General features: G+C 43.4%; 1 protein-coding gene across 7 annotated transcripts in view; it reads left to right on the top strand.

The window, feature by feature from the left end:
• LOC145355386 (voltage-dependent calcium channel subunit alpha-2/delta-1-like) overlaps positions 1–27,110 on the top strand; it is a 627,920-nt gene that overhangs the window by 169,186 nt on the left and 431,624 nt on the right. For all 7 annotated transcript variants that reach the window (XM_080207404.1, XM_080207405.1, XM_080207407.1 and 4 more), the window contains exon 4: positions 15,983–16,042. In XM_080207404.1, the coding sequence (XP_080063530.1) occupies positions 15,983–16,042 (60 nt within the window). The remainder of the gene's footprint in view (positions 1–15,982; positions 16,043–27,110) is intronic.

Consider the following 27,110-nt stretch of genomic DNA (forward strand, 5'->3'; position numbering starts at 1 on the left):
TGCATGAGACGAGTGTAGATTGGTCGGCAAGTCTATTTATTAGTGCCACAAGTAAGCTGCAATGAAGTTACTGTGAAAATCCCCTTGTTGTCACACTGCAGCGCCTGTTTGGGTACATTGAGGGATAATTCAGCATGGCCAATGCATTTAACCAGCATGTCTTTCAGATTCTGGGAGGTAAACAGAGCACCTGAATGAAACCCACACAGATATGGGGAGAGGGTGCAGACTCTGCACAGACAGTGACACAAGCCAGGAATCGAACCCAGTGAGGCAGCAGTGCTAACTGCTGTGCCGCAGTGCTGTCTCAGGATTCTGATTCATAGAGGCGTCGCCAAGGAGAAGACACTAAGGAACAATTCTCCAAGTTTAATTTAAAAATTCAAATTGGGCAAGTTGACTCTGAAACATTTCCAAGGTGTACCAGAGAATAGTTGCTCCCAAAGTTTTCTTTCAATGGAAAAGTGCAATGCCTGGGCATATTCTTTCTGTTTGCAAAGGTCAGGACTCCAAAAATGTGCAGATTAGGTGGATTGACATGTTGAATTGCCCCTTAGTGTCAGGAGACTGGCTAGGGTAAATGCGTGGGGATAGGGCAGGTAGGATTGTGGTTAATGCAGACTCGATGGTCCATATGGCTTTCTTCTGCACTGTAGGATTCTATGATTCCGTGAATGAATATATGTAGTTTCTAACGTGTAGCTGTACCATATTATGAGTCCAATTGATCATCTTAAATTGGTTGTTAGTGTAATGCTTAGCACAGTTGGGATTGTTTAGTAAGTGATGTCTCATCACAGAATAGCATTTCCTTTCCCTGCTTATGATCATTCTGTATGGCAAAACCTCTACCAATCAGAGCCCACTTGCCAAACTAGCAGCAAACCTTTTCTCATGCAATATAAATTGATGTTCCCTTTGAAACTTGTCATTTGTGAGTAGAGAGAGGGAGCCAATTATTTTGTGGATGTTGTTTGTGGGTGGGGGGGGGGGGAATGCTGTGGGGAAGCAGGGTGGAGAGGCAGATTACTCCTTGTGGGGGAATGGAGTTTATTACTCTATGTATGTCGGGAGGACAGGGAGGGATGAAGGGGTGAGCAGTTGATTATAGCATGGAGAGTTGGGATGGGAGAGGAACTTCACTGGCTTGGCTGTACCCAGGCAAATATGGAGACCTTGCCTGAAACCTACATGAATACATATAATATTTTTACAAATTACTTTAAAAGAAGGATTTTCATACTTGTATTATATGTTCTATAATATAATTTGATCTATAATACACAACCTTAAGGGTAATGTACATAGTACTAAGCTCCCTCATGCATTTCTGTTTCTGCTGGCATCGGGATGATATGGGTGGCACAATGGTTAGCATTACTGCCTCACAACATCAGGGACCCGGGTTCAATTCCGGGTGGCTGTGTGGAGTTTGCACGTTCTCTCTTTGTCTCCTTGGATTTCCTCCAGGTTCGATTTCCTCCCACAGTCCAAAGATGTGCAAGTTAGGTTGATTGGCCTTGCTAAATTGCCCCTTAGTGCCAGGGGGACCAGCTAGGGTAAATACATGGGATTATAGGACAGAGTCTGGGTAGGTTTGTGGTCGGTGTATATCCAATGGGCCAAATGGCTGCCTCCTGCACTGTACGATTCTATGGTTCTGTGATGTTAATTTTCAAGTGTTAAAATGGGGTCACGGAAAATAGTTTGGGCTGAACTGTATTCACATTACTGTGTTTATGGAGTTTTACCAATCAACAATGCGCAAAGGCTTGACTTCCAATCCATTATTAATTTGCATTTCAGATACTGGGGGCATTTGGAAATCTGCTCAATGACTAGGAACGTAATTTTTTAAAAGAGACTGAGATGGTTTTGTTCTGAGTGTGGCAGCAATCAACAATATAGTTCAATATAGTACAAATACAAAGTCGTGGCATCAGACATCTTTCCTATAAGAAGAAATACTGAACAGATACGACTGCATCTGCAGAGAGCCAAAGAAGGTGGAATTTTTCTGATCTGCCCATCACGGGAATTGTAGTGGGTGAGGGAGGACCATGCAAAGGCCTCCTCCCACACTGTACGATTCTATGGTTCGGTGATATTAATTTTCAAGTATTAAAATGGGGTCATATTTGAAAATAGCTTTCCGGTGGTCGAGCGAGCGCGGCTGGAAAATCCTGCCCAGAGTTAATGTTTTCGGTTTATCACAGTCACTTGCTTTTGCTTTAACCTCTTTTCTCATGACTGGACTCCGCTAACTCCTGGGGTTGCAACTCTCCAGGATTGACTGGGATTCTCCCAGAATTGCCAATCAGCCTCGTGACACTGAAGGAATGACCAGCCTCTCTCAGTAACTTCAGAGCAGAAACCCTGCTCAGAGATTGTTCGAAATCGGCTAAAAGTAATTTGTAGCATTCAACTGCTGATCTTGTAAAGATAGCACAAACACTGTACAGAACAAGCAATCTGCTTAAAAATCAATAACTGTCTAAGGTGAATGTGCAGTCCGCAACAAATTGAACTTGACGAGCTTTGAATGTTTACTTGGAACAGTTAATAGAATCTTATTCATAGAAACCCTACAGTACAGAAAGAGGCCATTTGGCCCATCGAGTCTGCACCAATCACAATCTGACCCAGGCCCTACCCCCACACATTTACCTGCTAATCCCTCTAATTTATGCATCTCAGGACTGTAAGGGGTAATTTTAGCATGGCCAATCAACCTAACCCGCACATCTTTGGACTGTGGGAGGAAACCGGAGCACCCGGAGGAAACCCACACAAACACAAGGAGAATGCGCAATCTCCACACAGACAGTAACCCAAGCCGGGAATCGAACCCAGGTCCCTGGAGCTGTGAAGCAACAGTGCTAACCACTGTGCTACCGTGCCGCCTGAGTTAAATTCTCCAAAGTTAAGGTTTAAGAAAAATTGTACAAAAGCCAATCTGCCGTGGATTATTTACGTTTTTTTAAGTCTTTCTCCATTTTGCTTAGATGTAAGTAATGAATGTTCAACAACATAGTTACTGCTGGAAACAATAAACTGCTTAAGTTGTTTAACGTTAAAACTGAACGGTTGGCACTATTTTGAAAGTGTGAGATCCCTGGGTGTCTCAAGAGCTGCCCTCTCCAGGCAGGTTAGACAACCTTCCCAGGTTCTAAGAGAGCCTCTTGAATTAATGTTTGTTCTCACGGGTAACACTGCTTGCAACCTGAGAGAACCTAGGGGTTTTCAGCCCATCTGCCTTCAATAAACTGGCTTCCTCTATCACCACAGCCAACTGTAGCAATGCTAAGGAACGAGGGAAAAGGCATGTGTGGGCATGCATGTATTGGTTGGGGGGGCAATAGATGTAGGGGAAGATTAGAAATTTATTCTTTAAATTTAAACCTTTGACGTTGCACAATTTCATCTTTTCCCCTTGATTTAAACTGCCTGACGGGAATCCTGAAAAGAAGATTGGGCCACGTTTGTCACCAAGATTGAGTGGCAGGAAGAAGATGGGGTCAGGGCCTGCCTTAGTGGCAGCACTGATTTGGAAAATACCCACAATGTGAAGGCTCAAGAAGGAATGAAAGAACAAATAAAATCAGAAAATGCTGGAAATCCTCATCAGGTCTGGCAGCATCTGTGCTGCTTGTGAGGAAAATGGATTTGGGAAAGTAAAAGAATTTTGATGAGTAAAATTTAATGGTAGCTCCAATTACTGCTCAGGATATGGATTACCCAGACTGGCTTTGCTTTATAAGTTGTGTAACTGAGCCAACTGAAATATTTTTTGATCTGATTTATTATTGTCACATGTATTAGTATGCAGTGAAAAGAATTGTTTCTTGTGTGCTATACAGACAAAGCCTGCCATGCATAGAGAAAGAAAGGAGAGTGTGCGGAATGTAGTGTTACAGTCGTAGCTAGGTTGTAGAGAAAGATCAACTTAATGCGAGGTCGGTCCATTCAAACGTCTGACTGCATCAGGAAAGAAGCTGTTTTTTGAGTCAGTTGATATGTGTCCTCAGACTTTTGTATCTTTTTCCATATGGAAGGAGGTAGAAGAGAGATTGTCCAGGGTGAGTGGCATTCTTGATGATGCTGGCAGCTTTTCTGAGGCAATGGGAAGTGTAGACAGTATCAATGGATGGGAGGATGGTTTGAGTGACGGACTGGGCTTCGTTCATGGTCATTGACAAAGCAGGAGCCATACCAAGCTGTGGTACAATCTTTCTAAAACAAAAACAAATATTTTAATTGATCCTTAGTGATACGGAAACACTCGACAAGGTAACTCATAACATTGCAAATCGTGGACAGGTGTCATGGAGTCAAATTTTCGTGTTCAGTGTCATGTGTTTCTATTCCACCTGATAAAAAAATACCACTAATGACTCAGGAAGTCCAATTAGAAAGGAACATGGTTTATTACAGAATGCAAAGTTAAACCAAAACCATGGTGTATATGCAATTCAGCAGGCCCAGTCGTAAGCCTGCCTTATAAAAGGCTCAGGGTAATGCATTGCAGTTGCGCAGGCCACCCCTTGCCACTGAGGAAATTCGTACTGAATGAACCCCATAAAGAGATCAATGAATGATTCCTCATTGGGGATTATCACAGTCATGTGATCAACTCACCATGAACCCATCCAACGAGTGTGACAAACTCTCATCTAACCCTATGGTCCCTAGAAGGCCACCTGCAATTTTGGATGGACTTTCTTTTCGTATAGAACTGGATTTTAAGATGGGCTTGAAATTAGAGGGCAACTATTTCCCATGTAATATTTGTCTTCAAGGTGTACTTGTTGCCTAATGGAGCCAGGAGCTAACCAAATAAATAAATGCATTACCTCCAGCACTATGCCTCCCCTGTTGTTTACACATGTTTTTCTCATGAAGGGATTTCGCTCCTTAGATTTCACAGAGGAGTAGTGGTCCAAGGTGACGAATGGTGAACGACATCCAACTTCCGTTGAATTCTTAGTTCAACTACCCCTTGCAAATTAAAAATTAGCAAATATAGAACCTAGATCACATTACAGAAATCCACTACATTTCTGTTATCAGTATTTTAATATCGCATTTGAAAGTGTTGTGTGGTTGAACGGTAAAAGATAACTTTCAAATCCAGACATAGATTCATTCATTTATACCAGTCAATACTGTGACCAAAACTAGCATCTGGCTTTCAAAACAGAAGTCTCGTTCCTTTTTCTTTTCTCCTTAGAGTGCTAGCTTGGCTATCCAAGTCGTAACCCCTGATGCCTTGTATTCTTGAATTCATTCTTGAGCTTTAGATAAAAACTAGCTGTGGGCTATTCACAATTGAAGCATCGCATTAACTCATGTGACGCCGGGAATATGAATGTGCCCTTCCAATTTATATTGCTCAACCGGGGCCAATGCAAAGGTGTATATCAATTGCAACACTCAGCAAGCTTTGGTTTGATTTCAATAACGTTTTTTCCGGAAATATACCTAATTCATAAAATTTATAGAATTACATTACATGACCATTCAAAGTTGTCATTACATGAAGTGCAAACCAAATCAATTTCTTTTAATCCTGAATCCTACTATAGACATTTACCATGACTATTAATATTTACAATAGTAGCTACATGTCAAACAAACAACCCCGGGGGTTTTACCACCTTGAATACTTTAGATGATAGTCTTTCTCAATTATGCCTTTGCAGCGGCTGCACCAAGCTTTGGTGTCAACCTCAGCATGTAGCCCTGGACCTTGGAATGAGCCAGTTTGGAACACTTGATCATTGACAGCTCTTTACACTGGAAGAGGATTGTGTTTCAGGCAGAGCAAGCATGTCTTTCACTGAGTTGATGATCCTCCAACAACAGTTGTTGTTTATCTGAGTATCTCTCCAGGAGCACCCCATGGAGCATAGAATCTTGCATCTGGAGCTACTCGGGACAAAAACCATTGCGTCTTTGTCCAGACGTGCTTTGAGGGCAACATGGTGGCATAATGGTTAGCACTGTTGCCTCACAGTGCCAGTGACCTGGGTTCAATTTCTGGCTTGGGTCACTGTCTATGTGGAGTTTGCACATTCTCCACGTGTCTGTGTGGATTTCCTTCGGACACTCCAATTTCCTCCCACAGTCCAAAGATGTGTGGGTTAGGTTGACTGGCCATGCTAAATTGCCTCAATTTTGGGAGGGATTGGTAGGATGGATGTGTGGGGTTACAGGGATAGAGTGGGGTGGTTGTTGGTGCAGGTTTGATGGGCCAAATGGCGGCCTTCTGTACTGTAGGGATTCTTTGAGAAGGAACGTTTCAGAAGGTGGTGAATTATTCTCCTCTTCACCACAACTACCTCATGGGTAATGTAAGGAGTGCGAGAGACATTGGACATGCAGAGATGGATCAGACAGGGAAGGTCTATCTCACCCCCAGCTCCAAACAATGGGTAATGTTCCATCAGAGTACTGCTTTTGCACCATTCACAGAACATCATTCACTAAAACCTGCTGCCAGCCACACACCTATTATTTATTTTCGTTGGTGATGTTTTCACTGGAGAATGGAACATTTCCACACTTTTTGCACTGCTTGGAATTCTGAGTAAGAGGTCTCTCAACACCAGGTTAAAGTCCAACCACTTTATTTGATAGTAAACTTACAAGCTTTTGGGGTTTGCCCCTTCGTCAGGTGAATGGGGAGAATGGAACTGGCGTTGTGAGATGACTTACTGTGTTTACCCCAGTCCAACACCAGCATCTCCACATCATGGAATTCTGAGGTCAGCTGCAGTGCGGGTTAGTTGAAGACTGTTGGTTTAATTCAGCCATGGCGGTGCATCTTAAATAAAAGATCAGAACAGCCGTCTCATTAACGGCGCCAACTTGTGAATTTACATCTTCCCTGTCTCCTGGCTACTGCCAAGTTTGATAGCCAATTAAAGTCTGATTATAGCACATTTCCTGCTGTAGAAATGCTAGGAACTAGTCTGGAACAATGAACTCAGTTTATTGAGGATTCACTTGAGTTGTAAATGGGCAGAAACTTTCATTCCATCAGTACTGATAGCATCTCAACAGTAATCTCCCTCGATGTAAACCAGCTGTCTTCTGATGGAGCTCCGTTCTCCTCCTGTTGATACATTTCCCAAGGATTGGAATAACAAAAAATGATGAGGACCACATGATTATATATCCCAACCAGGAGAATTAATGCAAATTTGTTGCATCAAATAAATCAGATATAACTAATTAGGTTCTCTGTATCTGTACCTCTTTCTGTGGATTAATCTTCATTCAGCTGTCTTATTTTGAAGCTGGACCTAATAATTTCTCCCCAAAGGATGAACTCCAAAATTAGGTTCGAGTTGAATAAAACACAAAGATGCCGTTTGCAGTTTCTCATGTGATGTTTGTGATTGCTCTCCCTGTGGTGCAGGAAAGCATTCATAGAATGCCTACAGTGCAGGAGGAGGCCATTTGGCCCATCGAGTCTACACTGACAATAATCCCACCCGGGACCCGTTCCTGTAAGTAACCCCATGTATTTACTCTAGTTGGCTCCCCTGCGACTAAGGGGCAATTTAGCATGGTCAATCCACCTAACCTCCACTTCTTTGGACTGCAGGAGGAAACCAGAGCACCTAGAAGAAACATAAGAACATAAGAAGTAGGAGCAGGAGTAGGCCATCTGGCCCCTCGAGCCTGCCCCGCCATTCAATAAGATCATGGCTGATCTGTCGTGGTTCAGTTCCACATTCCCGCCCTCTCCCCATAACCCTTAATCCCCTCTCTTATCAAAAACCCATCAACCCGCGTCTTAAAAATATTTAGTGAAGTAGCCTCCACCACTTCAATGGGCAGAGAATTCCAGAGATTCACCACCCTTTGAGTGAAGAAGTTCTTCCTCAACTCCGTTCTAAACCGCCCCCCCCCCCCCCCCCCCCCCCTTTATCTTGAGGCTGTGCCCCCTAGTCCTACTGTCCTTTCTGAGCGGGAAGAGTCTCTCCACCTCTATCCTATCCATCCCATTCATCATCTTATACGTCTCAATGAGATCTCCCCTCATTCTTCTAAACTCCAACGAGTACAAGCCTAGTTTATTCAGCCTCTCCTCATAGCTCAACCCCCTCAACTCCGGCATCAGCCTAGTAAACCTCCTCTGCACTCCCTCCAAGGCCAAAATATCCTTGCGTAAGTACGGCGCCCAAAACTGCACACAGTACTCCAGCTGTGGCCTCACCAATGCCCTATATAGTCGCAGCAGGACCTCCCTACTTTTATATTCAATCCCCCTCGCTATGAAGGCCAGCATCCCATTCGCCTTCCTGACCACTGGCTGCACCTGCAAGCTGGGTTTTTGTGACTCATGCACAAGGACCCCGAGGTCCCTCTGCACCGTCGCCTGCTGCAGTTTTTCTCCACGTAAGTAATAATCCTTCCTACCAAAGTGGACCACCTCGCACTTGCCAACATTAAATTCCACTTGCCAGTTACTGGCCCATTCACCCAGCCTATCTAGATCCTTCTGCAGACTCTCCACACCCTCCGCAGAATTTGCCGTTCCACCAATCTTGGTCTCATCAGCAAATTTCGACACCATACACTCGGTTCCCTCCTCCGGATCATCTATATAAATGGTAAATAGCTGAGGCCCCAGCACCGACCCCTGGGGCACTCCACTAGTCACCAACCGCCAATCCGAATAGCACCCATTGACCCCCACTCTCTGCCTCCTATTTGACAACCAGTCCTCTATCCACGCTAACACCCTACCCCCAACTCCATGTCCCCTGACCTTCTGCAATAACCTCTTGTGAGGTACCTTGTCAAACGCCTTCTGAAAATCAAGAAAGACCACATCCACCGGCTCTCCTCTATCCACCGCCCTAGACACATCCTCATAGAACTCCAGTAAATTTGTCAGACACAACTTCCCCTTAACGAAACCGTGCTGCGTCTGCTCTATCAAGCAATTTCCCTCAAGATGCCTCGCTATTTCCTCCTTGATGACGGATTCTAACATTTTACCTACAACAGACGTTAAACTAACTGGCCTATAATTCCCTGCCTTTTGCCTGGCACCCTTCTTAAACAACGGCGTAACATTAGCCGCTTTCCAATCTTCCGGCACTTCCCCGGAATCCAGCGACGTCTGGAAAATAACCACCAAGGCATCCACTATCACCTCCGCCATTTCTTTCAGAACCCTCGGATGCATTCCATCCGGTCCTGAGGACTTGTTCACAATCAGCCCCTCCAGTCTGTCGAGCACCACCTCCCTAGTAATAGTAATGTCATCGAGACCCTCCAGTCCTACCACCTTTCCATCGCTAACACCCGGCAAATTATTCACGTCCTCCTCCGTGAAGACTGAAACAAAAAAGTTATTCAGGACCTCAGCCATTGCCGTTTCCCCATCTCCTACCACTAAATCCCCCTTCTCATCCTCTAAGGGTCCAACATTCACCCTAGCCAGCCTCTTCCTTTTTATATACTTATAAAAACTCTTGCTATCCTTTTTTATATTAAGCGCTAGCCCAGCTTCATAGTTTCTCCTACCCTTCTTTATCAATTTCTTTGTCAATCTTTGTTGACATTTAAACCTCTCCCAATCCTCTTCTTGCCCACTACTCTTAGCTACTCTAAACGCCTCCGCTTTTAATTTAACACTTTCCTTCACCTCCTTCGTTATCCACGGCTTATTACCTCTCCTCCTATGGTCCTTTTTGACCATCGGAATAAATTTCTGCTGAGCACCAAGAAAGATCTCCTTAAAAATCCTCCAATTCAGACACGGTTACCCAAGGCTGGAATTGAACTGGGGTCCCTGGCGCTGCGAGGCAGCTGTGCTAATTGCTTAATTTGCTCTCCATGCCAGAATACAGCATTGGTATCAAGCATATTTTGAGTTGATTTGAACCATAAAATGGTTTTACAGCCCAAAACATGGCCATTTGGCCTGTTGTATCTGTGCTAGTTCTCTGTAAGAATAGTTTGCCCATTGACACTCCTGCCTGCCATTTTGTTATAGCCTTGCAAATTGCTTTCTCTTTAGGTAATAGTGCAATTCCCTTTGAAAACCAGGATTGAATCTTCCTCCTCCTCCACACACTCGAGCAATGTATTCCAGACCTGAACCACTTAATGCAAACAGCAGTTTGTCCTCGTCTCGTCATTGCTTCTCTGACCAATCATCTTAATTCTATGATAAAAGTAAAATAGTGCAGGTGCTGGAATCTGAAACAAAATCGGAGAATGCTGGAAAACTCTGCAGGTCTGAAGGGTCAGCCAGACTCAATGTTGGCTCTACTCTCTCTCCACAGATGCTGTTAGACTGCTGAGCTTCTCCAGCATTTTCTGTTTTTGATCTTTACTCTGTGTTCTCTGGTCGGATCACGTAAAGGTGTCGGAAGTGATGGCGTGCATCATTCGGTGCACTGTTAAACATGTACCTTTATCCTCTGAAGATAGCATAGGCTTTTACTTACATAACGTGCTCCTGCCAAAATTGCTTTGCCACTTTGAATGCATCGAATGCATTTATCTGCAGCTGATTCTGATCATTTTTATTTGACCGGAACTTGGCAAAAAAATGAAATCAAAAAGATTTGCCTTTATCTTGATAGCAGTTCTTCTCTGAGCTCTCAAAGTGTGTCATTTCCTGTTAATCAAATTTGATGACTTCTGCCACTTATAGACCAGTTACTGCACCCAATTTGTGTGGATTGAAAGCAGTTTTGGCTTTAAGCCACAGAGCATCAGATATTTCTCAGATCATTTCTCAAATCAAATTTAAGCCAGTGGTCTTTTGGTTCCATCTCTTCAGCTGAAAGATAATTGTACCTCTCCTGAAGCAATGCCTAAAATCTTCCTGCGCTGCCAGTACAGTAAATATTGAGTATGGAAGGTCCTTGCTGTGATCCGAGCAGCATGTTTGAAAAGTGTGTCAATAATTCACGGTTGTTGTAGTAGATTTCTGTTTTCTTTCTCCCCTGAAGCAATCACAGAAGCAAGACCTTCATGTAAATGTAATACGATGAACTTTTCACTGCTGTGAGTGCTTAAAGTAGTTTTTATTGCAAACACGTGGCAGATGTGAAGATGATAACACCATGGTTACAGGAGCCAAGTTGCATGAGCAATAAGAACCTTTCGTCCTTTGTACCAACTACTCTCTTCTTACTCAAAGCAAGAGAGAAATAAGTACACATGCAAATGAGCACCGAAATTAAATGGCAGGCATCACTGTAAGATCCTTACACATTTGTTAATTCCCTGCTTAATAATCATTATATTCTGCCCTTTGCATCTTTCCATTTCTGGATGTTTGATGGCTTTAGTCACTATAAAAGTTATAGAAAATCATTTTGACAGATCCTGTGGAAGACCTTGACATTTTGAAAGGTGAAGGAGTCATTCTATATATTTGCCTTTCATTTTGAGAATCTCTTCATGGTTTTTAATCAAGATTCGTTATCACAGAATCTTTACAGTGCAGAAAGAGGCCATTCAGGCCATCAAGTCTGCCATGGCTCTCAGAAGGAGCATTCTACCTAGTCTCACTCTCCTGCCTTGCTTTCAGTGCTAAATTCTCCCTCAGGCACTGGAGTATGGCGACTGGGGGATTTTCATAGTAACTTCATTGCAGTATTAATGTAAGCCTACTTGTGACACTAATAAATAAACTTTTAACAACCCAATTCCCTTTTAAATACCCCAATCGAGCCTTGCTCCACCACCCTCACAGGAAGTTTATCCCAGCACTGGAAAATTATACTGACAATCTTTAATCAATACTGCCGCCCCCTTTCTTCCTTTCCTGTCTCTTCTGAACACCACCTTGTACCCAGAAATATTTAACACTTAGCTTACCCTTCTTTGAACCAGGTCTCTTTCAGCAATATCATAATTCCATTTGTCAACCTGTGCCTGTAGTTTACTAGTCTTGTTATTCACACACCACGTTTTCACATACCCGCGCATTAACCCTGATTAAAATAACAGGAGACATATCCATTCCCAGTTGCTCCAGTCACACTGAGGCCACATTGTCTACATTGCTGTCGTTCCAATTTATTCGCTGCTAACTGCAGGCACGGTGTAGTGCCTCCCATTTCCCAGTCAGTATTTGGTGTACACAATTGGAATCCATTACTGATAATATTCCATTTAAGACTCCCTTTGAAATGCTTTTCTGAGGCAATCAGGCATTACAGTCAGATTCAAAGTGCTGTTTTCCTCGTGCTTCACACCATTGTGTTCCAGCTTTTGAATCTAATGTAAGAAAATGAACTCTTGAGCAAGACTTGACATTTTGAGTCAAGCGAGATATCAGAACAATAATGCAGCATTATAAAAATGTCAAGAGCCTGGGAAGAATCTATTGATGTTTTGTGATACCTGAATAAACTTCCAGGCTTTTAATGTTGGGGGTAATGATGAATTTACACCACAGAGATTATTCCCTGATATGCTGTTTCCTTTTAGAAGTTTTTCTTATAGGGCTTTTTTTTAGACTATGGGTGGAATTTTCCCTTCCTGTCCTGTCGGCCACAGGAATTGCAGCAGGAGGGACCCGGACCGTGGAAGGGTCCATTGACCTCAGGTGGAATCTTCCGGACTTGGGACGAGCGTGGCTGGAAAATCCCACTTTATAATTCTACGTTTACAATCACAGAGCTGAAGTCTCCCATCTGGGGACTGGTGTGGCATGGTGGCACAGTGGTTAGCATTGCTGCCTCATGGTGCAGGGACCCGGGTTCAATTCTGGTCTTTGGTCATCGTCTGGGTGGAGTCTGCATGTTCTCTCCGTGTCTGCGTGAGTTTCCTTTGGTGCTCCAGTCTTGGGTTATGTTGATTGGACATGCTAAATTGACCCTTGTGTCAAAGGGATTAGCAGGGTAAATGTGTGGGGTTACAGGAATAGGGTCTGGATGGGATTGTGGTCGGTGCAGACTCGATGGGCCAAATGGCCGCCTTCTGCACTGTAGGGATTCTATGGTTGGGTGGGAGGCGGGGGTGGAGAATGTGGAGTACTTCCCTGTCTGGAGGCCGGCAGGAAAACATGCCAATTGGCTGGCCCCGGCCTCATTATGCAACTGGTTGTTTTGCGCCATGTTCTGTTTCTGGACAGGCCCGATGGCATGTCATCCATTTTCCTGTCCAAGCACCATATTGATAAGGCGCCCAACATCATTGAAGAAAGATGATGGATTTCCTGAAAATGAAGATGGATCTCGGGAGCACTCTGAGGCCAGCAGGTGGACGTCCAGGAAGATGGACCCCCCGCCCCCCCCCAAGCACCTATAGATGCTCCCTACTGAAGCACTGTCGCGGTGTTCCAGGGCCCAGATTGCTGACAGCCTCTGCCTCAGACTCAGGAGGCAGCCTCAGGCATGGTTCAGATGAGCCCTGATGTTTGCATGCCATCTTGCTCCAGACATGCTTTGCCTTGATCTGTTTTCTCACCGGAATTGCAGAGAATCGGACATGGGTGATTGGACCTTCAGCCGCATCCCATTAGTGGGATGCAAATGTGTCTCTCATCAGCCTCCAGCGCGTTTCCCCAGCTGCCATGTTGGGCACCAGTGAATGATCCTAGTGTAAATGTATGCTGGTGTCTGACCTGGGATGGCAGGTCTGCTATATGAGGAGAGACTAAGTCGGTTGGGATTGTATTCACTCGAGTTTAGAAGAGTGAGGGGGGTCTCATAGAAACTTACAAATTTCTAACAGTTGGACAGGGTAGGTTCAGAAAGAATGTTCCCAAAGGTGGGGGAGTCCAGAACTAGGGGTCATAGTTTGAGGATAAGGGGTAACCTTTTAGATCTGAGGTGAGGAGAAATTTCTTCACCCAGAGGGTGGTGAATGTGTGAAGTTCATTACCACAGAAAGTAGTTGAGGCCAAAACATTGTCTGATTTCAAGAAGAAATTAGTTATAGCTCTAGGGGTAAAAGGATCAAGGAATTTGGGAGGGGTGGAAATCAGGATATTGAATTCATTGACCAGACATGATCATAATAAATGGCGGAGCAGGCTCAAAGGGCCAAATGGCCTACTCCTGCTTGTTTCTATGACTTTTTTATGGGCCTCTGGCTGAATTCCTCACCCACCATTTAACTCACCTGCATGTGCTTGGGAGAATTCTGCCCATAGTCTGTATTGATATTATATGTTGGTGGAAGGTAAGTTTTTTTGGTTATTTTTGTAAGTGAGAGTGTTTTCTTCTGTACTGTTCAAAGCATGACTTTACACTTTCTACAAACTGCTTGGTGCTCTTTGAACTTTTTCAGCTTCTCTTGTCAATGTTGAGACTGTAAACAAACTGGCATTTACGACCCAAAGCACACATCATTCTATTTCACGGTGTATGGGTTAGAAGACCGGGTTACATGGCACACCCCACATTGTCTAGTTTTGATGGATTTGTCACGATAGTAATTTATTAATTTCCCTGGTTTTCTTGCTTTGGTGATATGCTTTTCATTATTTTAATATTTAGTTGAAAGGAATTGCTGTGCTTAAGGTAAGATATTGTGACTGACGGAATTGATAAGTTGAGCTGGAAAAAGGGAATCTAAATACAGTTCTCAGTGGCAAGGTTGACAATTTCCAGTTCTGATCTTTTACATGATTCTTTTAGATTTATCCCTTTCACACATCATCCTGAAAGAAGGAATCATTTGCATTGCCCTGGCAATTTGTTATTTCTTCAGTCTGTCTCAGAGTTTTACTGTCAATGGATTGTTATTGAACTACAAATACTGTTACGTTGGCAGATTTGGTGATGAAGTTGCTACGGCAACATCAAGCAGCTTGAAATGAGATGAATGACTAGATAATCAGATCAGGGGGTTCAACCTCCATGCTGTTTCCTTTCAAATAAAACCATGAGATTTTTTTATTGTCACCTTACCAAACAATGGGACCCTGTTTCAGGGAGTGGTGTGAAGGATGGGTTCCTCCTCTGATGTATGGTTGCCTCAGCACTACATTGAAGAGTTAGTCAAAATTATATCGGACCATAACTTCCCGCATCTCCGGCACCACATTTGGTAGATATTGTCCAGAATGGTCAACTTCCCCTTAGGCTGGGCATCATCCAGCACAGAGATTGAAATTGCACGTTTTGAATGATTCTGCCAGTTCTACACTCATTAGTAATCTAATAGAACAGGAAGGGGGGAGAAAACACTTCTAACTTCAGAGTAACTATTATAAGTACCTAGACTGAGCCCTGCATAGTATAAAATCCTCAACCCCTCCCAATCAAGCATAGTAATCCCCACGCACCCCCACCCCCCCCCCCAACACACACACACACCCCCCCCGATACCTGTCCCAATTGGGCTTTCCTGTGTCTTGTGATGCATGAGGCATCAAGCTGAACAGGAAACTGCTTGCCATGGGTGTATCGGAAGGATTTACAGGTTGATATTCAATCTGTTTGACTACGCTCTAAATTCCCTCACCATGGCCGTCGTGATCTGAAGTGAGATTCAAACCCGAAGCTTCTGCTCAGAGGCAGGGACGTGACCCATTGCATCACACAACCTCCTATTTTCGACATTGAAGATTCCATACAAATGCCTGTTATTGTTATATGTGCATTTACTGCTTCCTACAGAAACAACATCAAGGACAGAATTCTCCAACTTCACCCAGAGCTGGGATCCTCTGGTCCCGCTGTAGTGAATGGAGCTTTGGCTGGGCACCAAATTCTCCATTCTCGCTGTGGCAGTATGGACGAAAGCAGAGAATTGTGGCCCAAATCACCCTACCAAATATTTCAAACCTCCACTAGTGTTGCAACTTGCTGTGAAAGATTTTACCTTACAACAAATAATTTGTCTTAACTGCTAAAGAAACCGAGATAATTCCAGTGCACTTTTTTTAGAAATTGCCAAACGACATCTCAGACCAGTGGCTGGGAAAAGATTGAAATGCATGTGCCGACTTCAAAGTTAACAAGATGCCTTTTGTGTCCTCTTGCAGAGACTTGCGACAGCTGCTGAAGAATTTCAGGAAAGACATATTTGGAAAGAAGAATTTGGGGTAAGGCCGCAGGTCTCCTTTTGCTCCACACTGTGTCTCTCCTGACCCTCCAGGGGCCATTCTGCCTTGGGCTTCCCAGCAGTTGTAGCCGGGACTCTCAGTTGATGTGCACAATGCATAGTGATTGAAAATCAATGCCTGTCTCTTTGAACTTTGTTTTGAGAACATTCAAAGCCGTTGAGCTGTGACCAGTTGTCTGTCATCCATCAATGCAGCAATGACCTACTTTTCAGTATTAACTAAGACTTTGTTGTTACGGCCCTTGTATTGATTGATCCAAGAGCCGTTAATTATTAAATGTAGGATCTCTTTTCAAAAACAATCTGTCAGTCAGTTCTGTACATCTGAAACCAATTGATCGGTATTTCTGTTTTGTTCAGATGCTTTGAATTTATTTAAATCCAATCCCCAACCCCATCCCACCTACCCCACCCCCTCCACTTTTTCTGCTGCTTTTCTGTAGACACTCAGGCAGATTTTCCTGTTCGTTGGGCCAAGGGAAAGAAAAACATAGAAACAGGAGGAGGACATTCGGTCCTTCGAACATATCCCGCCATTCATTTTGATCCTAGCTAATCATCAAAAGCAACGTCCTGGCCTTGCTTTCCCTCTATATCCCTTGACTCCTTTAGCCCCAAGAGCTATAGAAATAACAGGAGCCAGGAAAGTATAAGCACAGGTAACTGCATCTGACCAGTACAGGGATTGAAGCTGGAACCTTGGTGTTTTTAGGACCACGCTCTAACCAACTGAGCTAACTGGTCAAAAGTGGGCAGAATCCCATTTGAACAGGTCTCTACACTGTAATGCTGCCTAGGATTTTCCAAGGGTTCTGAATATGGGTAGGGGGCCAATGTTGTTAATATGGGCAGGAGTGTGCCTGCGCCTGGACTAGGCATCCAGAAATTGCTAGCCCTTCCACCTTAATTTCCTCTCCATAATCCTGACCAAATCCTGGAAGTCAGGCTTACTCGCTGCAGAATCCTTGGGGGGGTCCCGGGAACACCTTGAAGATCCTCGGGTGTGTTGTGTGCTCTTGTCTCAGGCTAGTCAATAGACATAGCAACCTCGAGTATCTTGTCTGCTTGTGTTTTTTTTATTGCTCCCGTTCTCCCTTCCTACATAGCAAATGCCTGGCAGCCAATTTAAACCTTGATGTGATGGACTGACTGGCTTTAGACCAAGAACTCACTGTGGGGAATTGCAGCTTACTAAGAATGCGAGTGCGTGAGCCTTCCTCTGATATATTGTGCAATTAATATCAGTGGATATGAATGCAGATGGAATTTCAAATAGACATACAATACTGTGAAAAGAGTGCACAGCATCTGCTGCACAGAGCATAATGGATTGATTTCAAAACTAATATTGTTAGTGATTCAAAGAGCATTGGAACCTTGAACTCACTCCCATAGAAATCAGTTGTTTTATCCTGATGTACGATGCAAGGGTATAGTGTTTCTCATTTTGATTTTAAAACGTGAAGTCATTGCCTTGCACAGACATGGTGCATGGTAATGGCCAGAACAGGAGACTTATGACAGTCCCAAAATCATAAACTTTGTTGAGATAAGATAATTGACTGCTGCTAAATAGTCAGTTTGTTTTGTGCAGTATCGATCCGTTGAAAATAAATGCCAGCGTCTTATTTAGCTCTGCGTCTCCACTCATTTTAACGTCCAATGGATTACCCATTAATAGCGGCTCCTCATATAAATTACCGAGGTAGAAATCCATTAGGATGACAGAAGTGAAAATATCTTAAGGAGCTGGACACTCCCTCGTCGTTGTTAGCATTTTCCAGTGACCCGCCGGGGCTCTGCCTCATCTCGTAGCTCTGGGATGGAATTCTGGCAGTGCCCGACCTTTGAACCTGATTGACTCTGTGAAATTATTTTTCTCATATTTCATCTGCCACACTTGTGCAGACACCTGTGACAAGCCGGTCTGTGTGAGGTGCCTAACTCTGCACAATCGATGGGTGCCATTCAGGCCTGAAATGTGAAGTTGCCCGATGAATATAATGCCGTTTGTTGTTATTGCTCGGATCATTAATTACAGCGCAGCGAACAAAATCCTGGCGCTTTTGTCTGTGTTTCGGTTTTGTTCCTGTGTCTATTGCATTGATGTTTTTGTTGCTGTTGCTAAGTCAGGTTGCCGCCAAGAAAATATCACCTGCTCATTAAAAAAAATCATCTTAAAAACTAACATGGGCAGAGCTTCCCTACAATAAATATCTTTTCCTCACTGGAAGACGTGTGACATTAAAAAAGGCATGCTGGTTGGGTGCATTGGCCATGCTAAGTTCTCCCTCAGTGTACCCGAACAGATGTCAGAGCGTGGTGACTGGAGATTTAATTGCAGTGTTAATGTAAGCCTCCTCCTGTCACTAATAAATAAACTTGGGAAAGATCTCATAACCATCATGGGACTGCTGATAAATGCTTTTCTATCCTCAGCTAAAGCCATTTCATAAGTCGATGCCCAAAGACAAAGCTGAGATTAGTTTTCCATCCCGAGTTTGAACCTTTGGGCCCGAAGGCAACATTTCTGGCCAGTGGCCAGCCTGCTGGATCCCTGGCTCCATCTCAGCCCTCAGTCACTTTCCTAGAGGGAGGGATTGGGATGGTTGGGTGTTGGGAGGGTGGGGGTGTTTGGTACAAGGCTACCCATCCACAAATGGCGATTGTCTACTCAACCAATTAAAGGTCATGTGAGGCCTGTTGTTAGAAGCAACTTGACATTTCATCCTGCTCTTCTACGTTTCTATGGGCTATTGAGTTGGATGATCAGCCATGATCGTGATGAATGGCGGAGCAGGCTCGAAGGGCCAAATGGTCTCCCCCTGCTCCTATCTTCTATGTTTTTAATTGGCTTCCATGTCCTATTTATTAGAGCGATGAAAGTGTTTGGTAGAAGTTGTACAGCAGCTTCTACAGGACAGGATGAGTTACTCCTTAAATCTGATCTCCTCCTTGTTGTCTTAACTTCTGATATTCTTGTACTTGACAATATCATGCCACAAGATGGTACTTTTAAAAATTCTATGTCCAATAAGTGAAGTTTCACTTGCAGCATGACAATTGGTCATAAATAGGTCACCTGTGAAGATGTTATCAATCCTAATTCATTTATTTGGGTTGTTCTCACAATAACACACAAACCCTAAGCCTGAAGTCACCATCTTTATAATTCTACATTCTCTTTGTTATTGCCTGTCTATTGGTATCAGGTCTAATAATTAGTCTGAAACATAGATGCTGCTGAATTGTTCAGTGATGTTGAATGGGAGGTGGGCATGTTCCAAAGGATCTAATGCATGGAGAACTCAAGGCCAGTGGGCGGACTTCATCTCAGGTTAACTGGTGTTTGCAAGAGGAACGTTGTGATGATGCTATGTTTTTAAGAAATGTATTTTTATACCCTGTTTCTTGTGACGGTTATGTCTGGAATTCGGCTTGTTTTCCAAGGGTTTGTCTGCAAAACAGGCAGTTCACATGCTGAGAATGAAGGCTAATGATCAATTTTACCTAGGGGTGTGTTGTTTTAATCTGAGCTAATGCACTTTTGTTCATTTGGTTTTTCCCTTGGGATTTCAGAGTAGAGTTTTGATTAGTTGACAGAGTCATGTACTCAAAAGAAAAGGAGGCAGTTACTGCCAGATTCTGAAAGAAGGAAGAGGCCTCTCTCTGGAGGCTGCTGTTTGGGACTTGCCAGGAGAAATAGGTCGGTCTCTCTCTCTCCAGAGGTGTTCTGGAGGCTCTTGGACTAGCAGCCCAAGTACAAACACAAGTGTGTTCCTAATTGATTTTGAAGAGGAGCTTAAGTCCATAAGAGCAATACTGCTTGAATTGGAATGAATAGAAAAAGGTTAGCAGTTAAAAACTGTATCTTGTCATGTTTAAGTATTGTTCAATTGGTAAAAGTTAAGCCAGTTCATTTGTTCTTGTTGAACTGCATTGTTAAATAAAGTTTGATTTGATGAACGTTTCCTAGTGTGTCAATAGAATCACACCTGGAGGGAAACACCTTATCCTCACACTAAGGCCAACATTGGAAAACTGTTGGAGTCTAGTTGGGCTTCATAGCATACTTTGGGCTTTCTGATCTGGTACCTTAACACTGTGAACCTTTTCAGCATTGATATCATAAGTTGCAAAGAGATTAAGGTTGGAGGAGCACAGTTGTAGGGCTGGAAATGCTCACAAAGGTGAGGAGGACTGAGGCCACAAAGCAATTTAAACACAAAACTGAGAACTTTAGATGTGGAAAGGCAGAGTCTAGGAACCTATAGAAGACATTGAGCACAGAAGGGAAGGGGATGAGTGAGCATGACTTGGGTTGGGAAGGGAGGGTTGACAGCGAATGATCAGGGAGAGGAGTTAGTGAGTGAGTAGAAGGTGAATGGGTAGAGTATGGGAGCCAGATCAGTGGTAAGGCCTGTGGGGGTCGGCAGTTATGTCGGGAGGATTGGAGATGGTCAATCATGTTGGGTAGAGTTAGTTAGTGGCTGGGTCAGTGAGGGGTGGGGGGAGGGTGGGGTGTGGTTGGGCAATGTTGGGTGTAATGTGTTGGGGGGTGGGAGCGGGGGTGAGTTAGGTTACACTCTTAATCTCTGGAGTAACTGATTAAACAGTGTCATATTTCCAGAGTACGCCGGTAAGTAGCACGTATATAACCCAAGTCACCAACACCTGAGATCAGTGTAAGAGATGTTCCTCTAGTGTCCTGGGAAGATTAAACTTCTCAGAGAATTACAGCATTAATGCAACATCAGGACTTCTGATGCGTTCTGAAGATACCTCAATATTCACTACTGTTGGCATCGGAAGATTTTTAAAAATTCATTCATGAGACATAGGCATTGTTGGCTAGGTCATTGTTGCCCATCCATACTTGCCCTGTGGCTTTGTGTCCATTTATTTTGAGGTAAATCCAACAAAAATAACTAAAGCAAATTGATGCCTAGCGACTGGCAATAATGACAAAAATGTTGATCATAGCATTCCCAGATTGGTTTAGGATTACACAGGAAGAACTGGAGAGAGAACTTTGGCTGAAATTTCCTGTTGCGTGAGTTGTAGCGAGCTAGACAGAAAATTTGGTGGGATCGTTCAAAGGTCCATGAAGCTCAGGTGGCAACTTCCGGTCTTGGGGCATGCAGGGCCAGAGAATTCTACCCATCATGTATAAATTAATTTGTTGCCCATTGCATCATTGCAGAAAACAAAATGGTATGTTCAAAATCTCACTCTGTCCCACAGAACTGTATCGCATAGATTTTAAAGTTTGTATGGAAGCAGGTGTCTGCTGCACTCTTCTCCTGCCACCCAATATCCCAGCTGGGGTGGCACAGTGGTTAGCATTGTTGCCTCATAGCTCCATAGACCTGGGTTTGATTCCTGGCTTGGGTGACTGACTATGTGGAGTCTGCATATTCTCCCCAAGTCTGCATGGGTTTCCTCCAGGTGCTCCTCGCACAGTCTAAAGATATACAGGTTAGGTTGATTGGCCGTGCTAAGTAGCCCTTTAGTGTCCTGGGATGCATAGATTAGAAGGATTAGCGGGGTAAATATGTGGAATGACGGGGATAGGGACTGGCTGAAATTGTCAGTGCACACTCAATGGGCTGAATGGCTTCCTTCTGCACTGTAGGGATTCTATGATTCTTAAAAAAATGGTGTTCGCTGCTGGGTGCTTGAAGGAACACAGTCTACTTAGAATCTCACCCAGGCACTACTTTCATGACTCAAAATCTCCCAAAAGATTGACAGTGTCCTTTTTTATGTAATCTGGACACTGCACAGTCTCTCGCTGTGTGCTGTGAAATATATATATATTCCTATTGATTTTTTTTGATATATACTGAAGGCAAATGTTGAAAGATGACTTACTCACATATCCCTTGAGATCTCGTGTCTGTGCATGTAGCAGTTCAGGGAGATTCCTTCATGTTGCAAAACATTTTCCCCTGGGTTTGCAGGGAAAAATCTTGGATTTTATCAGTCTCTCCGTGTAGGAGATTTTCTCCAACATGGATATAAAATAATGACTTTTATTAAAAGTAAAAGATTCCTGCATTCTGTTTCCTGGTACTTGCTATCTGTTCAATATCACAAGCTTTGCAGAATTGCTGAGATGTTGGTAACAGTGAAAATGCAGCAAGATTATAATCCCTCTTGGAGACAAATCTGTCATTGCTGGGGCGCACAGAGAAAATCGAGTCATCGGAAGTTACATTTTGCTTATTTTGTTTAATTTAAAGTTGGTGCACTGTGTTAAAACAGCTCACAGGTTGTGCGAGAAAGTGTAGCTTTGGCATTCAATCTCATGTTAATAGATCCCTGGCTTGTTCCCTCCAGAAAGTTACTTCCGTGTCTGTGATCTCAGTTCTCTTCATACTTGTTTGTTTTCCCATCCTCTTCTGTTCCCTGGCCTTTAAATACAGCATTTTCTGTTTCTGTATAGCCTTTAACAGGGAAGTTTAAGTTCATTTATTAGTGTCACAAGTAGGCTTACATTCATAGAATCATTGAATCCCTACTGTGTGGAGAGAGGCCATTTGGCCAATTGCACCGACAACAATCCCACCCAGGCCCTAACCTCTCATCCCATGTATTTACCCTGCTACTTAACATTGAAATGAAGTTACTGTGAAAATTACCTAGTTGTCACACTTTGTTCGGATACGCAGAGGGAATTTAGCATGGTCAATGCACCTAACCACGTCTTTCAGACTATGGGAGGTGACTGGAGTACCCGGAGGAAATCCATGCAGACACAGGGAGAATGTGCAAGCTCTACACAGACAGTGACCTAAGCTGGGAATCGAATCCGGGTCTCTGGCGCTGTGAAGCAGCAGTGCTAACCACTGTGCCACCGTGCCGCCCCAGAGACGGACCAAAGTACCAGGCATTGCAATGACATCTAATCAGACAAAAATTGACATTGACCCAAAGAAAGACATATCTGGAGGACTGATTGAATGCTTTGTAGAGTGAGATTTACGAAGGGCCTTCAAGGAGATGGGTGAATTAGAAAGGTTCAGGAAGGCAGTTTTTAAGCTTAAGGCTGAGATGCTGGGGTAAAAAGAGGCTGGAGTTGGAGGATTCCAGGATTCTTGCTGGCTGAAGGAGGCTGTTGATATAGGGAGGAGTGTTGCTGTAGTTATTTCAACATCAGAATGAGAATTTGAAACTGGAGGTGCTGGAATACTGGGAGCAAATGTAGATTTGTGAGCCCCTTGGGGTAATAGGTGAATGGGACTTGGTGTGGGATCAGATGCAGGCAGCAGAAGTTTGTGAGAGCTGTAATTTATCGAGGTTGGAAGACCAGCCAGGAGTGTATCAGAATAGAAAGTTGAGGGGTAAGCAAGACAAGGGGGTTTTGTTATAAGAGGGTCAGAGGACACAAGCTTACTGGCTGTTCACCCCATGCTTGCGCTGCAACTAAGTCGGAGAATATGGTCTCCAGCCAATTCTCCATTCACTGCAGCGGAAGTGGAAAACCCTGCCGGCATGAAGGGCCATAACATTTCGACCCAAGTCTATAAGATATGGGTGAAAACTAATGGGAACAGGTACTGAAACATCACAATTTTGATTTTCAAATGAAACTGATATTTATCAGTTCAGAGGTTGCAGGCTGAATCTGGAAATCTTCTACATATGTACATGGGTAGATCATCCTGTCCGTTGAGCCTGTTTCACCATGAAGTACGAGCCTGGATAATTTATGATATAACTGCTTGAACCCGTCTTTGCTCCCAGTTGCTTTAATAATTTTGGCAAAATTTGGTAAAGTTTATACCTTGGATATAAAGTTAACAATTGATTTAGCATCAATTGCCGTTTACAGAAGTGAGTTTTAAATTTCCACCACCCTTCATGTGAGGGATGCATTTCCAATTTCATTCAGAAAGACCTGTCACTCATTTTTAACATAATGCTCTGTAATACTGGATTGCCCAACCAGCAGAACTGCTTTCTCCATATCTACTTATCAGTTCCCCATAATGTGAAAACTTTGATCAAATCATCCTTTAACCTTCTGAATTCCAGGGTGTACAATCCTAGTCTGCGAAATATTTTTAACAATATTTGTGCTCTATTCTTAGAAGTTACAAAATCAATGTTGAGTGTGGACCAGGCAAATCCATCTCCTTGCTTGGTCCAAAAATGAAATTCAAATTGAATCCAATTCACGTTCCCCATGTACAGAGAGATATACAGGGCAGAATTTTTCAGTCGTTCATGCTGGCAATGTTTTCTGGTCACAGTAAATGGAGACTTGGCTGACTACCAAATTCTCTGTCCTCGCTGCAGCATGGCGTGAACGGCCGTTAAGATCATGCCATGGGATCCAAGTTGACAAGATAAGGCAATGCATCCCATTTTAGGTTTGATCCAACCCTTGATCATAGCCAAAGAGCCAAGAAGTGAAAATTGTCCTTTAATTTAGTTCTTGGAATCTAGGTATCATCTTGGTAAAACTACACTATTCTCTCCAAGATGACCATATCCTTTCTAGGGCATGGTGACAGAACTGCTCAGAGTACTCCAGGTGTGTTCTAATCAGCTAACTTGGATGACTGTCGCATAATGTCTACCCCCTTATATTCTTGATATAAAGACCAGCATTCAATTAGCTTTGTTGATTATTTTCTGTTCCTGTCCAGACTAGGCAGCACGGTGGCACAGTACTTAGCATTGCTGCCTCACAGTGCCAGCGACCTGCGTTCAAATCGGACCTCGGGTGACTGTCTGTGTGGAGTTTGCTTGCTCTCCCTGTTTCTGCGTGGATTTCCTCCGGGTGCTCTGGTTTCCTCCCACAGTCCAAAAATGTGTGGGTTAGGTTGATTGGCGTCAGTAAATTGTCCCTTTGTGTCAGGGGGACTAGCAGAGTGGATAAATGGGGTTATGGGGATAGGGCCTGGGTGGGATTGTGGCCCTTCCGAACTTGATGGGCTATGTGATCTCCTGCACCGTAGGGCTTCTACAATTCTGTGACCTAAATGATCTTTGTATGTACACCTTCTATTACCTTTGGATTTATGAGGAAGTCTAATGATTTGATTTATTATTTTTACATGTATTAACATACAGTGAAAAGTATTTTTTCTTGAGTGCTATACAGGCAAAACATACCATTCATAGAGAAGGAAACGAGAGAGTGCAGAATGTAGTGTTATAGTCATAGCTTGGGTGTAGAGAAATGCAAGGTATTTCCATTCAAAAGTCTGACAGCAGCAGAGAAGAAGCTGTTTTTGAGTTGGTTGGTATGTGACCTCAGACTTCTGTATCTTTTTCCCGATGGAAGAAGTTGGAAGAGAGAATGTCCGAGATGTGTAGGGTCCTTAATTAAGCTGGATGCTTTGCTGAGGCAGCGGGAAGTGTAGACAGAGACAATGGATGGGAGGTTGGTTTGCGTGATGGATTGGGCTACATTCACGACCTTTTGTAGTTCCTTGCGGTCTTGGGCAGAGCAGGCACCATACCAAGCACCAGAAAGAATACTTTCTGTGGTGCATCTGTAAAAGTTGGTGAGAGTCGTAGCTGACATTTAGGGATTTCATCAGATGCCTTTTGTTAGTCTGTATAAGCTGCAGTCCGAGGCTAGCTCCTTTTGTTTTTCTCTCTTTCGCTGCTCTTAAATAACAAAGTGACATGTACAGTTTTGGAATCTAAAGGAACAGTTTCTGAATCAAGAATGCATTGGGAGATTCTAGTTAGAGCATCTGCAGTGTTCTCAATACTTATTAAAAACCCTGGGGATAGTGACTCGGGGATTTGCCATCAATTATTAGTGCCATTATTTTCTTCATTACTGTTACATTGCTTACGAGTATCATTTCCTTGGGATATCCAACATACTATTCTCTTCCTTTGCTGCAAATACTGGCACAAAGCAGCTCTCTGACATGTTTGCCATTTTCTCCTTTTCATTGATAATATCGCCATAGTTAGTTACCAATGGGCATACGTTCCTTCTGCTATACCCTTTCCGTAAAATACATTTTTTGCTGATTTTGACACCCCTTTGTAATTTCCATTTCATAATGCTTTTTTTAAATAATTCTTACTATTTGTTTCATTGTTCTTTGTATCTCTCCCAGTTGTCATGATGTGCGTTAGCTTTTGTACTTTTGTATTTTTTTTAGTTTTATGTTGTCCCTTCTTTAGCCGAATCAACCTCCTTTTAGCTTGCTAGCAATGGTGATTGAATATTTAATTTAAAAGAGAGAACAGAAAACCAAAAACTAAAATGCTGCAGAACTCCACAACACAGAAAACTTTGACACACCTGAATATTCACTCCCTCCATCACTGACGCTCAGTAGCAGCAGTGTGTATTATCTAAACGATGCATTGCAGCAATTTACCAAAGATCCTTAGACAGTACCTTCCAAACCCATGGTCACTTCCATCTAGAAGGACAAGGGCAGTCGATACATGGGAACACGACCGCAGCATGTTCTCCTCAAGCCACTTACCAGCCTGACTTGGAAATATATCGCCGTTCCTTTGCAGTTGCTGGGTGAAAATCCTGGTATTTCCTCCTTAACAGCATTGTGGGTCAACCCACAGCATGTGGACTGCAGCGATTTAAGAAGGCAGCTCACCACCACCTTCTCTAGAGCAACTGGGGATGGGCAATAGATGCTGGCCAGCCAGCAACACCCATGTCCCACAAATGAATAAAAAAAAACTCAGTGCTCACCCCTCTCAACCTGCTTTACAACATTCAGGCTATGTTGAAGATATACTTGATTCCATAGTCCATAGCACAACAAATAACAGACTGAGTTGTGCATGCTCTTACACAGCTGGAGTACTGTGTGCAGCTTTGGTCGCCGCACTTGCGCAAGGATATTTTGGCCTCGGAGGGAGTGCAGAGGAGGTTCATTAGGCTGATACTGGAGATGAGGGGGTTAGACTATAAAGCGAGGCTAAATAGACTGAGTCTGTACTCGTTGGAGTTTAGAAGGATGAGGGGGGATCTTATAGAGATGTATAAGATAATGAAAGGGATGGATAGGGTAGAGGTAGAGATTCTTCCCGCTCGGAAA

This window comes from Carcharhinus amblyrhynchos, chromosome 19 (genome assembly GCF_965287045.1).
Source record: "Carcharhinus amblyrhynchos chromosome 19, sCarAmb.v2.hapA, whole genome shotgun sequence".
NCBI classification, from domain to species: domain Eukaryota; kingdom Metazoa; phylum Chordata; class Chondrichthyes; order Carcharhiniformes; family Carcharhinidae; genus Carcharhinus; species Carcharhinus amblyrhynchos.